Here is a 13,462-nt window from a genome sequence, read left to right as displayed (position 1 = left end):
GAAAAGTAAGAAAACCCTCATGAAATTGCTTGACAAAGGGGACAGTTTGTGTGTTTAGCACCGGGCCTGAATAAGCCACGGCTACCGCCTGGTGGCAACATTCGGTAAGTGCAGATTTTGTTCCTTCAAGATGAAAAATAGCTCAGATTGGGTGCTGCTGCTTAGTCGCTCAGTCGTGTCCGACTCTTTGCAACCCCACGGACTGTAGCCCGCCAGGCTTCTTTGTCCATGGGGATTCTCCAGGCAAGAATACTGGAGGGGGTTGCCATGCCCTCCTCCAGGGGATCTTCCCAACCCAGGGATAGAACCCAGGTCTCCCACATTGCAGGTGGGTTCTTTACCGTCTGAGACACCAGGGAAGCTCCAGATTGGGTGACCAGCTCCTAAATAGAAGGAAGGCAAACATTAGGATGCTTCTGACTCCCTGTCTACCTTCCTTAATGGAACAACTCTGATAAATTTTTCTATGTTGATATCAGAGTCCTTTAAAAAGGTGGTTCTTAAAGTTCGTTCTTGAACTATTTCTTGGTCAGAGGGACTGTGAACCTACATTGCATCAACCATTTTTTTGAGGTTCCCTATTTTCCTTAGGATTTTAAAGGATGCAGCTTTGAATTGGTAGTTCTCTTCCTATCTCTCCCTCTCTCCCCAATCCCATTTAATATATAATGCCTTCTGTCGACTATAGATCCAGGTTTTGTGGCCCCGAAGACCGTACAATCTTAAAGTCATCTTGAAGGAAAGGGATACAAAATAAAAATTGGGCACAAAAGCTAGTATTTACTTGCATAGAAGTGTCGGGGCTTAGAAAGGGGTCTGTGCAAGTGAGGGGCCCTGAGCTTGAGCTTTGTTACATTTGCGATGACTCCAGTTTTGCACGGTTTTCTGGTTGCTCTGTTTTCCTGATACAACTAAGTGCCTCTCAAAGATTACTCTGCTTTTCTGCAGTTTATAGAATATACCAGGTTTTATTCACTTTCTAAGATAGACAGCCACTTGCAGACCTTTCCTGATCTTTTCTCTCCCACCCGTGGATGAAAAGTGATGTTCTGTCATCACGCTGAGATAGTGACTCACCCTGAACTCATCACTGCTCCAGCTGGGACCGAGACCTGAGAGGTTGATGAGTATGTGAAATGATGCATGGCTGCAACTGTATTGTAAATAATTAAAACATACTCCTATACTCCTATAACAGACATACAAGTTTCTAGTTTTAAATTTTATAAGTGAGACTGTAGTAAATTTTGCTTTTGAACATGGCTGTTTACATACTTACTTATTCATTTATTTTTGCATTTATTTTTCCTTCTTCCAAATGATTTCCTAGAAACAAGAGTGGGATTCCAGGATAATTGTTAGGTATTGTTAAAATGTTTTTCCAGTAGAAAGTTACTGACTTACAACCGTGGTGTTTCAATACCGCGCTGGCCCAGTCACTTCAGGTTCTCTGAGCTTGTGCTCCTGGATGTAAGAAAAATACACTCCATTTCTTGGTGTAGTTCCTTTTGTTCATGGCAGCAGGCAGAGTCTGGAGAAATGAGCCAGAGGGGCTTCAGGGTCTGAAGAAGGTAGGAGTGTGCCTGGCAGTGAGAGGTGGGGGAGGGTAAGTGAAACTGTGGAATGAACGGAGTGTTCTCAGCCCTCCCCCACCCAGTTCCCAGTGAGACGATGAGGTCCCCTCCCAACATGTGGTATGTGTGTGTGTGTGTATGAGTATGTGTGTTTGTGTGTGCATGACTTCAGTCATGTCTGACTCTTTGAGACCCCATGGACTGTAGCCTGCCAGGCTCCTCTGTCCATGGGATTCTCTAGGCAAGTATGCTGGAGTGGGTTGCCATTTCCTCCTCCAGGGATCTTCCTGACCCAGGGATTGAACTCGTGTCTCTTGCATCCCCCGCCTTGGCGGGCAGGTTCTTTACCACTGTGCCAACATATGCGGGGCCCAAGACAAAAGTTTAAATGGAGGCCCATAAGCATACATTTAAATATATTTTAAGAAGTGAAAGTCACTCAGTCATGTCCGACTCTTTGCGGCCCCAGGGACTATACAGTCCATGGCATTCTCCAGGCCAGAATACTGGAGTGGGTAGCTGTTCCCTTCTCCAGGGGATCTTCCCAACCCAGGGATCGAATCCAGGTCTCCCACACTGCAGGCAGATTCTTTACCAGCTGAGTCATAAGGGAAGCCCAAGAATACTGGAGTGGGTAGCCTAGCCCTTCTCCAGTGGATCTTCCCAACCCAGGAATCAAACTGGGGTCTCCTGCATTGACTGCAGGTGGATTCTTTACCAAATGAGCTATCAGGGAAAGCCACAAATACATTTAAAATTCATAAATCAAACAAAATGTTAAGTAAAATATGCTCTTCCTACTTTGACAAATACACCTTCATAATGACTTGCAAGGACAGATCTGAGTTGAGGATTCTGACTCCACGGCACTCCACACAGGAAAAGGGCAGCAAGAAGAAAGCTGGCCCAGCCTGCTTACTGCCATGGCCTACACCCTTCCTCCTCCCACCCCTGAGACACGAACTCCAGAAATGTGGCCCCTGGATCCTGCATGTCCAGACACCACCTACACCCACTGTAAACAGCCACCCCATAGTCTCTTCTTAGGGCTAGGGGGCAGCGGGGGCCACCCGTAGGGGGACCACCCAGGGAAGAGACACATGTGGGCACTGGGTATATGTTCAGGGCCATCTGGGCAAGGGATTCTGTGGTTCCAGGTACCTGGAGACCAGTCTCAAGAGAGAGCAGCTTGAGTCCCAGGTATGTATGAACACTTGGTACAATGGACTCCTTGCCCTTCAAGGGAAGGGTGGGCAGACTGAGGCCCTATAATGCATGGAGCCTAAGGCTGGGCCCCCGTTGCTCTGGGCTAAGAGGTGTACTGGTACGAACTTTCCTGGATAAAGTAAACTACCCCAGAAAGAGGACCTAAAGATACTCAAGGAAAAAGCCATCTGTCCACAGCTTATCTGCAGTGAAGCCCAACAGGCAAAGTGCCTCAGTTATACCCCAGAGCTTCCAGTCAGCTTTTAATATGAGTGAACAGCCAAGGATCATGAGTATTTAAGGATAAATTCAACTCTAATAGAAAATGACAGAGAAAGAGAAAGGGGAAAAGAAAAAACTCTCAAAGAACAAAGACATGGTACAATGAAATGAAAAAGTAAAAAAAAAAAAAAAAAAAAAAAGAAATGAAATCAATAATATAAGGGAAATCCAGAAAACAAGAACAATGTATGGAAAATCAGAAAACAAGAAAGAGTTCTTGAAAATTAAAAATGGGAATGCTGAAATTAAAATTTAGGTGAGGGACTTCCTTGGTGGTCCAGTGGTGAGGACTCCACACTTCCACTGCATGGAGTGTGAGTTCAATCCCTGGTGGGGGAACTAAGATCCCACATTCTGGGCAGCACACCCAAAATGTAAAAAAAAAAATTTTTCAGCGAAGGAGAAGGAACATATAGTTGAGAAAACTCTCACAAAATGTAGAACAAAATAATCAAAGAGATGAACAGGGTGGAAAAGTTAAGAAAATTAGAGGGACTGGTTAGTGTCCAATATCCAAATAAGAGGAGTTTCAGAAAGAGCAAGCAGAGAAAACTGTGGAGAGGAAATTATCAAAGACATGATACAAGAACATTTCCACAAATCAAATAACTGGATCCCTAGGCTAGAAATAGCAGTGGAGTCTCAATATGATAAATGAAAATGAACTCATACCAGAGTAATTTATCAAGCAATTTCAATATACTGGGAATAATGAGAAGGTTCAAAATCCTCCAGAGAGAGGGAAAATAAAAAGTTACATATATTATACAAAGTAGGTAATTGCCAGACCACACATCTTCTCAATGGCAATAATGAAGCAATGCCTCAAACTGAGTGAAAGTCATTTTCAACCTAGAATTGTTTATCATGGGTGTTAGACTGTTGCAAAGTCACTCAGGCCTCCTGGAATGTGACTTTGCTTCTCCCATCAGGGTGTGCTCAGTCACTCAGCCGTGTCTGACTCTTTGCCATCCCATGAACTGTAGCCCGCCAGGCTCCTCTGTTCATGGGGTTTTCCAGGCAAGAATACTGGAGAGAAGTGTCATTTCCTACTCCAAGAGATCTTCCTGACCCAGGAATCGAATTCATGTCTCTTGCATCTCCTGCATTGGCAGGCAGATTCTTTACCACTAGCGCCACCTGGAGTGCAATCTATTTCTCTACTCTTTTAATCTAGGCTGGCCTTGACTTACTTTGATTAAAAAACAGTGGGGAAAGTGACACAGCCAGCATAAGCTCTGAGCTCAAGGTTCAAGAAACTCTTCAGGTTTTGCTCTTGAACTCTTTGTATGCTACCCTAGGACTGCCAATGGGAAAAAGCCAGGTCTAACTTACCGGATGGAGGAGGAGAGACTCCTCAGCCAAGTCTACAAGTTCATTAGATACATTTTCTATCTTCCCAATTTCTGTGGGCAACTGTTTTCTCAATTGTTTTATTGCTACATAACACATGTAACCATATTCCCAGTTTTCAGTAGTGATTTTTTTTACCACTATTTCTAGGACCTGGCTTCTTCACATGCTAGTTTCAATCCCATATGCCCAGAGGGTGAGAACAGACGCTGTAAGGATTCTTGAAGCCTTAGTTTCAGAAGTCACACAGTGCCACTTTCAACATGCGCTGTCACGGTAAGTCACACAGTGATCCCCATTCAAGGAGTGGGGAAATAGACCCCATATGTTGATGGGGCAAGCGGCAAAGTCACATGGCAAAATGGTGGGAGAAAAAAGGGTGGGAAGGGATGTGGCCAACCTGCCAACAGCAGTACCACACCAAGGCAAGTGTGAGGCTGTCTGTGTGCTAGTCACTCAGACATGTCCAACTCTTGGCGACTCCACGGACTGTAGCCTGCCAGGCTCCTCTGTCCATGGGATTCTCCAGGCAAGAATACTGGAGTGGGTTGCCATTTCCTCTTCCAGGGGAACCTTCCTGACCCAGGGATCAAACCCAGATCTCCAGCATTACAGGCAGACACTTTACCATTTGAGCTACCAGAGAATAAAAATTACTTTAGACATGAAAGTTTCAAAAATTTACGTTTTCTCAGAAAGCTACTGGGCCATGTATTTTTTTGAAAAAAAATTGCAAGTGTAAATCAAGAAAGAATATGACATACCATCTGAGAACCAGGGGTTCCCACACAAGAGGGATGTCAAGGAAATCCTGAGCAGGAAAGGCTGGGAGGAGCAGGAGGGTGGAGGACGGCCAGAGGGATGTTTCTGAGAGGCGTGTCCTAGGGGTAAAATATAGCATTGAGAAATTATTTGATATTATTGAAAGAGGCATTTTCAGAGCTGCTGCAGGATATAAGCTCTAACCAGCTGCTCAAGAAAAAAATAAAGAACTGAAAAAAAAATTGAGGCAAATATTAACTTCAGAAAAAACCGAAAAAGGTGTTCAAGAAAGGCCATGTAATCATGTGAACTACGTGGCATAAAAGTGAACAATAATAACACAACCGTCATTTAAAAAATCATGAGGATTCCCCTGCTGGTGGAATGGATAAGAATCCCCCGGCCAGTGCAGGGGACACAGGTTTGATCCCTGGTCTGGGAAGATTCCATGTGCTATGGAGCAAGTAAGCCCTCCCGCCACAACTACTGAGCCTGTGTGCTGCAACGACTGAAGCCGGTGGGCCTAGAACCTGTGCTCCAAACAAGAGAAGCCACTGCAATAAGAAGCCCGCTCACCACCACAAAGAGCAGCCCCTGCTCGCTGCAACTAGAGAAAGCCCACACAAAGCAACAAAGAGCCAGTGCTGCCAAAAATAAATACATAAAAACCGTTATTGCTGTTTAGTCACTAAGTCATGTTTGACTCTTTCATGACCACATGGACTGTAGCCTGTCAGACTCCTCTGTCCATAGGATTTTCCCGGCAAGAATACTGGAATGGGTTGCCATTTCCTTCTCCAGGGGCTCTTCCTGACCCAGGGAACCCATGTCTCCTGCATTGGAGGCTGATTCTTTATCAATGAGCTACCAGGGAAGCCCAGAATAAACATCAATAATAAAAAAAGACTCTAAAAAAATCACTGAATAAGAATTTAACTAAAATCGTGATGAAACTATATTGGGATGATGGAGAAAGGAAGTCTGTAATGTAGCATGATATAAAGTCAGTATATTCTCTAAAATTAGTTGATCAAAATAGAGCAGTGTCCTTATTATTTAAAAGTGAGTGCCTCTGGGAAGTGAGAAGGGATGTAGGTGGTGATCATGAAACAGGGGGCTGGTATTTTTTGTTATAAATCTTGACCTTATAAACTACAAGAAGTTAAAACAGAATGATTTCAAAAGATACATTGAGAAAAAAAGTTGGCTGTTAATCAGAGGAAAATATTATTGCTAAGAGCAGTTTCAAGTGAGTTGTCAGGGCAGAAATCCTCAAAAGAATTGAGGATGGCCTCTATGATTAAATTTTTTAAAGGTTTCATTTTAGGTGCCAGTCCCTATTTGAAGTTTTAAAATTAAAATTGAATAAGACAAATTCCAATCCTTAAAGTCTTATGGTTTAGAAGAGCAGGCATACCAGTAAGCAAGTATTTTCAATGCAACATGAAGAGTTACCATAGCCACAGTAGAAAGTAATTTGAGACCACAAAGGAAAGAGATACCGTCCTTGTTTAGGCGTGGAGTTGGAGATGTCTCCCTAGAAGAGCTGATCTTAGAAATGTGTGTTGGAGGATAAATGGGTTCAGCTGGCTGACTAGATAGGTAAAAGCACTCCAGATTGAGAAGCTCACATGAAAAATCTCAGCAAGTTTCAGTCAGTTCAGTCACTCAGTCCTGTCCGATTCTCTGCAACCCCATGAACTGTAGCACGCCAGGCTTTCCTGTCCATCACCAACTCCCAGAGCTTATTCAAACTCATGTCCATCAAATTGGTGATGCCATTCAACCATCTCATCCTCTGTCATCCCCTTCTCCTCCTGCCTTCAATCTTTCCCAGCATCAGGGTCATTTCAGATGAGTCAGTTCTTCCCATCATGTGGCTAAAGTATTGGAGTTTCAGCTTCAGCATCAGTCCTTCCAATGAATATTCAGGACTAATCTCCTTTAGGATGGACTGGTTGGATCTCCTTGCAGTCCAAGGGACTCTCAAGAGTCTTCTTCAACATCACAGTTCAAAAGTATCTATTCTTCGGCACTCAGCTTTATTTATATGCTCAGCTTTTCTTAACATGCTCAGCTTTCAGCATGTTTGGGAAAGGGTAATAATTCAATGTGGCCAAGATGTGAAGGAGTAAGTCTGGAGTAGTAAACTGGAGCAGATCTTAGACAGTCTTGTGGGTCATGCTAAGGGGTTTGGCATGTAAGGATTTTCCCCTGAGATATGACACATCTAATATACATCTTTGAAAGATCACTGGCTCCGAGACACTGTGGAAGCTCAAATGTAGGATGCAAGACTGGGGATGGGAGACACATTGGAAGACTAGCATAGGAAGTGAGGGCTAGACAGCAGGAGAGTTGAGAAATATTTCAAAGGCTGATTCAGTGACAGGTCACAGAGACCAATAGGAAGATATAGGACCCAGAGATGTCTCTGATGTTTCACTCATTCATCAGAATCTATGGTCTGACTTTGTGCTAGGCACTCTGCCAGGCACTGGGGGTGGGGGGTATATAAGGTTGAATACCACATGGTCCCTGCCCCACACTGGTTTTCAGTTTAGTGGGAACACAGATATATATTAAGAGAAACTGTAGTGATGCTCTATTTTTATGAGGAGAACAGAGCCCAGAGGAAGTGAGAAGAGCTGATGAAGTGGGAGAAGGTGAACTTAGAATGGGTAGAACTAATGAAGCTGAGAGAAGAGAGTTTGAAAAAAGTGTGGTCTATGGTGACAGATGCTGCTGAGAAAGTGGATAGTAAGGCTGAGGTGTCCCCCTAATGAGGCAACGAGGATGGCATTCATGGTCTCAGAATAGCGGGGAGGGCTGTCCATCAGATGTTTTGGGGTGTGGAGCAAAGAGGTGGTGAGGATGCTGAGAAATGAATATAGCTCTTGCTTTCAGAAGCTGATCAGGAAGTGAAGAAGAGATAAGCCACAGAGAGGCAGCCTTCATAAAGATGTAGTTTTTAAGACAAAACACTTGAATATTTATGCTCATCAGGACCAGCTGTATAACTTGTGGATCCCAATGCAGAATGAAAATTCCAGTCCTCTTGTTAAATCGTTATGAATTTAAGGACCACAATAGCAGAGCATGAAACCAGTGCGGGGCTCTTCTAAGAGCTGGGATCTGTGGGCCAGGTCCTGATTCTCAAGGGGCAGGAACCCAGGAAGGCAGGAAGAAGGAGGCTAGATCAGTGACACAAGCTGATCCCAGAAGAGCCAGGAAAGGACCCAGGATCCAGATGGAAGTAGAGCCTTGAGCAAGAAGAAAACCAGGGCTTTGGTCATCTCTTGAGATGGAGGAGACAGATGATGGACATGGAAGATGGAGAGGTGGGGAGCAGAAAGCGGAGGACTTCACCCTGGAGCGAAGATATTTTTTACTGAATAATCTGTAGGTGAAGTGGCAGAAGCTTGTGGCAGCCTGAGAGGAATGGAGGGCCATGCTGAGCAGTGCAGAGAAACCTGGGGGGAGTGGGTTGGGTCATTAGGAGCGGCTGCTGCCGGCAGCGGATGGGGTGGGAACAACCTGGAGACCTGCTAGATGAGGCCAAGAAAGTGATGCAGCATGGTGGTCACTGATGGGCTGGGATTCATGTAGGGACAGAGGTGAGAAATGGGGCGGCTAGAAAGATTGGAGGCCTCCCTCACTGAGGAGGAAAGAAAATGGTGATGAAAATGGGAGGGTAGGAGGCAGAGGGTCCAAGGGGATGGGATTTTAGCCTCTTCCCAAGAGCTGATGGTGAAGTCCGATGTACTGGCCTGTCTAAAGGACTCGGGCAGAGAGAACTAGTTCTGCAGGCACGAGCAGGTGTCACGGATCATGGTTATTTTAAGAACAGGCGTAAGCCTGCACGTGCGACGGGGAGGGTCCACGGAAACGGAAGGTCACAGGTGCGCGTGAAGAGGCTTAGCGTGGGACGCGGGGTTTCTTCCCCTTGAAGCCAGAAGGGGAGCCACATGTCACAAAATCGCCATGTTTAGATGCGGATGTTGAGAGCCATTGAGTTTATTCCACGAGACCTGCAGGAGGCACGAGGAGACCCGGGACCTTGGCCATAGCCTGGGGATGGAGGGAACCGGGAGTTCTTATTGGAAACGAAGGGGGTCACCCTCGAGCAGCGAGAAGCCTCGAGGCGCGGTGCAGGCCAAGGCGGGCAGGCTGCAAACCTTCCCTCCAAGTCCCTCCATGCCCGGTGGGTCCCTCGCTCGCCGCGGGCTCCCTGCGCCGGAAGCGCCCCTGCGGCCCCACTAGACCCATTTAGGGCTTTCGAAGACCTCACTGGCCAAGAGGCCGTGAGGATGCAGAGGGTCATCCAGACATTCAGCCCCTGAAGCCTCCAGCTTGGCGCCCTCCTGGTCTTGTTTCTTAAGAATGGCTGCCAGAGATCCCCGGTTCACCCTCCTCCTTCTTAGCTTCCTCCTCCCCGGGGGAAACCTCCCCGGAACCCTGCCCAGGGGTCCAGGTGGCTGCCACTATCCCGCTTGCTTGCTTGCTTGTCGGGGTTGGGGGGGGGGGTGCGGGGGGCTTCCTCGCCTCCTGGTGCCCAGCTGGGGCTTTCCGAATCCAGGCAGCAGGAGCCCGGCCGCCGCCGCCTTCATCTGGAAAGAGTTAAGCCTGCTTTCAGATGGATAAGATGCCCGAGGACGGCTGTGCCCCCCCACCCCGCCCCCACACCTCGGTTCCCCGAGCCCAGAGGGGTGCAGCTCGGCCTGGGCGCCCCAGCCGGCGGGGCGCACGTGCTGCCAGGGGCCCAGGCGGCGTCCTCGCTGCGGGGTCTGCCCGCGGAGCGGGCGGTGGGCGGGGGGCTTTCGGCCAGCCCACTCGGCCCAGGGCTGCGGATACTGCGCGAGCCGCTCTCCCTTTCGCGTTCCCGGCGGCGAGTCGCGTGGGTCCCGGCGGGTGCGCGGGGGACGCAGAAGGGGAGGAGCCGGAGAGCCCGGGGAGGAGGGGCCCCGCCGGCCCCGCCCCCGTCCCGCCCCCCGCGGCCGGAGCCCGGGCTGCAGCCAGGCGCGCCGGAGCCTGCGAGCCCGCGAGCCAGCGAGCGGCGGCCGCGGCCTCCCCTGCTTGCGGTGACCCCCGTCGATCCCGGGGCCCGCGCCCCCGCTGGGGCAGGGATGCATCATGGCCACGCTGGCCTGCCGGGTGCAGTTCTTGGACGATACGGACCCTTTCAACAGCACCAACTTCCCCGAGCCCAGCCGGCCGCCGCTGTTCACGTTCCGCGAGGACCTCGCGCTCGGCACCCAGCTGGCCGGGGTCCACCGATTGCTGCGGGCGCCGCACAAGGTACTGCCGGGCGGGCGGGCTGGGCCCCCTGGGCGCAGCTCCTGCTGCGGGGCGCGCCGGGGTCGGGGCCCCGCGGGCGAGCTGAGCTGGGTGCGGCCGGGGGACCAGCGTTCAAGGGCAGACCTCCCCTCTCCCCGTTAGGCAGAGGGGTCCGGGCGCGCGCCGGCTGGCTGGGGATCGCCCGGGCCGGAGGGGAAGACCGCCCAGCGTTCCGGCCCAGAGCGGGGGCGGGCAAGGCCGAACAGGTGCGGCGCCGACCGGAGGCGGGATGCAGAGGGTTCCCCGCGCCGCGCCGTTAGCTTGGCCGGGTGGGCGGGGTGGGCTCGGATGCCGGCAGTCGGTCCCCGCACTCGGGCGGGCGGGCGCCGAGCTGCGCGCGGAAAGAACCCGGGCTCCGGGGACTCTGGTCTTTTTGAGGAGAGCCCCGAGCGACGCCCGGGACAAAACCTTTCCGACCTCTGGGGCCGCTGCAGGCGGCAGCGCGACCCTCGCGATAAAGCACGCTTCCCGGGGACGCCTCTCCTTCCTCCCGCGGGGGCGCCGCGGAGGACGCCGCCCGCGCGCAGCGATCCTGTTCAGAGCAGCCCCCTTTTTCTTAAAAGAAGCAGGTGGTCTTGGGGGGAGCAGTGGCCGTGGGAGGAGGAGCGGGGGCTCAGAGGGGCGGCCCGCGCGCACAAAGCCCGAAATGAGTGTCCCCTGGGAAGAATGGCTTGGGTTTTTTTCTTTTTTTCTGTTTTAACTCTTTGCGGGACAGGCATCTTGCAAAGTATGTGTGTTGCAAAGAGAGCTGGGCACTGAAAGCCAACCATTTAGTTTACCCAGGAGAACCCTTCCTCCCACTTAAATAGAGTGACTGCATCTTGAATTACTTTTCTGGTACTCCCCCCCCCCCCTTAGGGTTCATATCAAAGCTCGTAGATGATTTATTCTTTGAAGATCAACAACTGATAAATATTTGGAAAAGATAACACTTGGTGACAAAAAGAACAAAACTGGTTTTTAAAAATTCCTTAGGTTTCTGTATGATGTTCACCTGCCTTGGAAGAAGAGAGGGAGGTTGATGTGGAAACCGGTGAACTTTGGCAATGGTGTCTGTTGCTAGTGTATCACGGCTCCCCCTTCCCCTCCCCCAGCCCCCACTACTTAATGAGTAACCTGTCTTCAGGAACGAGGAGTAGGGCAATTCTGTTTCCTTTCTCTGTGTTGGTGCAGGATGGATAGTCCCGGGAACCCCTGTGGCCATGAAAGGTTGGGTTGGGAAATGGGGAGACAGAAAGATGTCTTGTGGATTCAGCTTATCAGGATCACTTTGTCAGTTACTTTAGGAGGTTCTTCTCAATCAATGGATTCAGTTAAAAATCTTTGCAGGGCTTCTTCAGCATCATGGTTATTTCATTCATTATGGTCTCTGATTATAGTGATCCTTTGTTGAGACCGCAGAAGACTCATAATTGTGGCCCTGTGACCTTGAAGTGGTTTCCTTGGATTTCAAACCCGGGGTTGACCTTTCAAGCTGGAAACTGACATACATTTTTATGTTTCCGTGGAAGAGCCCGGTAGCCTGCTCCAGTGTTCCTGGTCTGGTAGGAGATCCCGATGCCCCAGCGTTATGCTGTCCCCCACCCCCACCCCCTGGGAAGCCACAGCACAGCTGCTGCACTGGCTCCCAGTGATGACCCTTATGGAATAAATGGAACCTGAAGATGTCCCACAGAGACCCTTGATCCCTTGTCTTGGGGTGCCCGGCCAGCCTCAGTCTCAGAGTCTGTTGCCTGAAGACCCCTGTCATACCGTCAGATGTGTGGCATCATTGTTCACATCTCAAGCCGACTGAGTGGCTGGTTGTATTAGCCAGGGTTTCTATAAAGCAGAATTCAGGGCATTTCTGTGCCCAGGTGCGATTACTACTGTAAAATGCTGGTTAATTTCCAGCAGGAAATCTGCCAGGTTGAATGATCCATCTGTGATAGACAGAGCTAATGAGTTTTGAGTGCTTGGTATGTAGGTGTATGCATGCTCTACTAGGGATGTCAGTGCGGGATCTCATTTCATATTACATGTATCTGTGAAGTGCAGACTTTTACTGGACCTGTTTGATGGATGAGGAAACTGAGGCTGAGAACAGTTGAGTAACCTAGTTTCTCTGCTAGGAGCGGGGAGCTGATATTGAAACCTGGTCTGTGTGACTTGAGACCCCACTGCTGTTCTGCTCCCTGGACCAGTCGTTTGGCCAACTCTGCATCTGCTCTGGCTTCCGTTCCATTAACTTGGGGAGTTCCCGACTCAGTTTTCTAGGCCAGGTACTTTTTGGCCTGGGGCAAGTGAATGTTACTACTAGCTTGAGTAAGAGCACTGAGACAGAATTGCTGACTTGGTAGAGTTCACAGCCAGAGGGGGAAACAAATCGTTACCAACCTGGCTATGAATTAGCTAACTGTGAGGGAGTGGGCATGCCCCTGCCATGGGTCTCCTTGAGCCCAGCCTGGAAGGAAGAGAGTTTCTGGGGCAGGGGACATTCTGGGTGGTGAGAGGGGAGAAGTGTGACTGTGAAACTTTGGAAACTCTTAGCATCCTCAGCCATCTGACCTGGGGGTGCAGACTTTTGCTCGAAGTAGATGGCACACACAGAAAAGCGTGCAGGCCCCGAGTGAGCAGCTGGATGAATTGTCACTAAGTGGACACACCTGTGTGACAAAATCGCTCAGTCATGTCCGACTCTTTGCGACCCCGTGGACTGTAGCCCACCAGGCTCCTCTGTCCATGGGATTCTCCAGGCAAGAATACTGGAGTGAGTTGCCATTTCCTTCTGCAAAAGACCCTGCAGAGGGTCTTAATTTGTAAAGCTCCCCTAGGGAGTCTCTGTGCTGGGAACCTCTGAACTGGTTTATCCCTCACATCCATCCCAGACCAAACTTGAGCCTATGTATCTTTTCCTAACCTTGGGAAGTATGTATAAATTTATCTCTTGTTTGCTGACTCCATTCGAA

General features: G+C 49.5%; 1 protein-coding gene across 9 annotated transcripts in view; it reads left to right on the top strand.

The window, feature by feature from the left end:
• The first annotated feature begins 10,166 nt into the window (after nucleotides 1-10,166).
• The window catches only part of FHOD3 (formin homology 2 domain containing 3), a 503,163-nt gene continuing 499,867 nt past the window's right edge, over nucleotides 10,167-13,462 (top strand). For 4 of the 9 annotated variants that reach the window (XM_043443938.1, XM_043443937.1, XM_043443936.1 and 1 more), the window contains exon 1: nucleotides 10,190-10,475. In XM_043443938.1, the coding sequence (XP_043299873.1) occupies nucleotides 10,311-10,475 (165 nt within the window). In that variant the 5' untranslated portion in view covers nucleotides 10,190-10,310. Of the gene's footprint in view, nucleotides 10,476-13,462 lie in introns of all 9 variants that reach the window. The other 5 variants (XM_043443933.1, XM_043443935.1, XM_043443932.1 and 2 more) reach the window with 3 other exon arrangements.

Source organism: Cervus canadensis, chromosome 23 (genome assembly GCF_019320065.1).
Source record: "Cervus canadensis isolate Bull #8, Minnesota chromosome 23, ASM1932006v1, whole genome shotgun sequence".
NCBI classification, from domain to species: domain Eukaryota; kingdom Metazoa; phylum Chordata; class Mammalia; order Artiodactyla; family Cervidae; genus Cervus; species Cervus canadensis.
The sequence above is the reverse complement of the archived record's forward strand: the minus strand, read 5'-3'. Positions and strand labels throughout refer to the sequence as shown.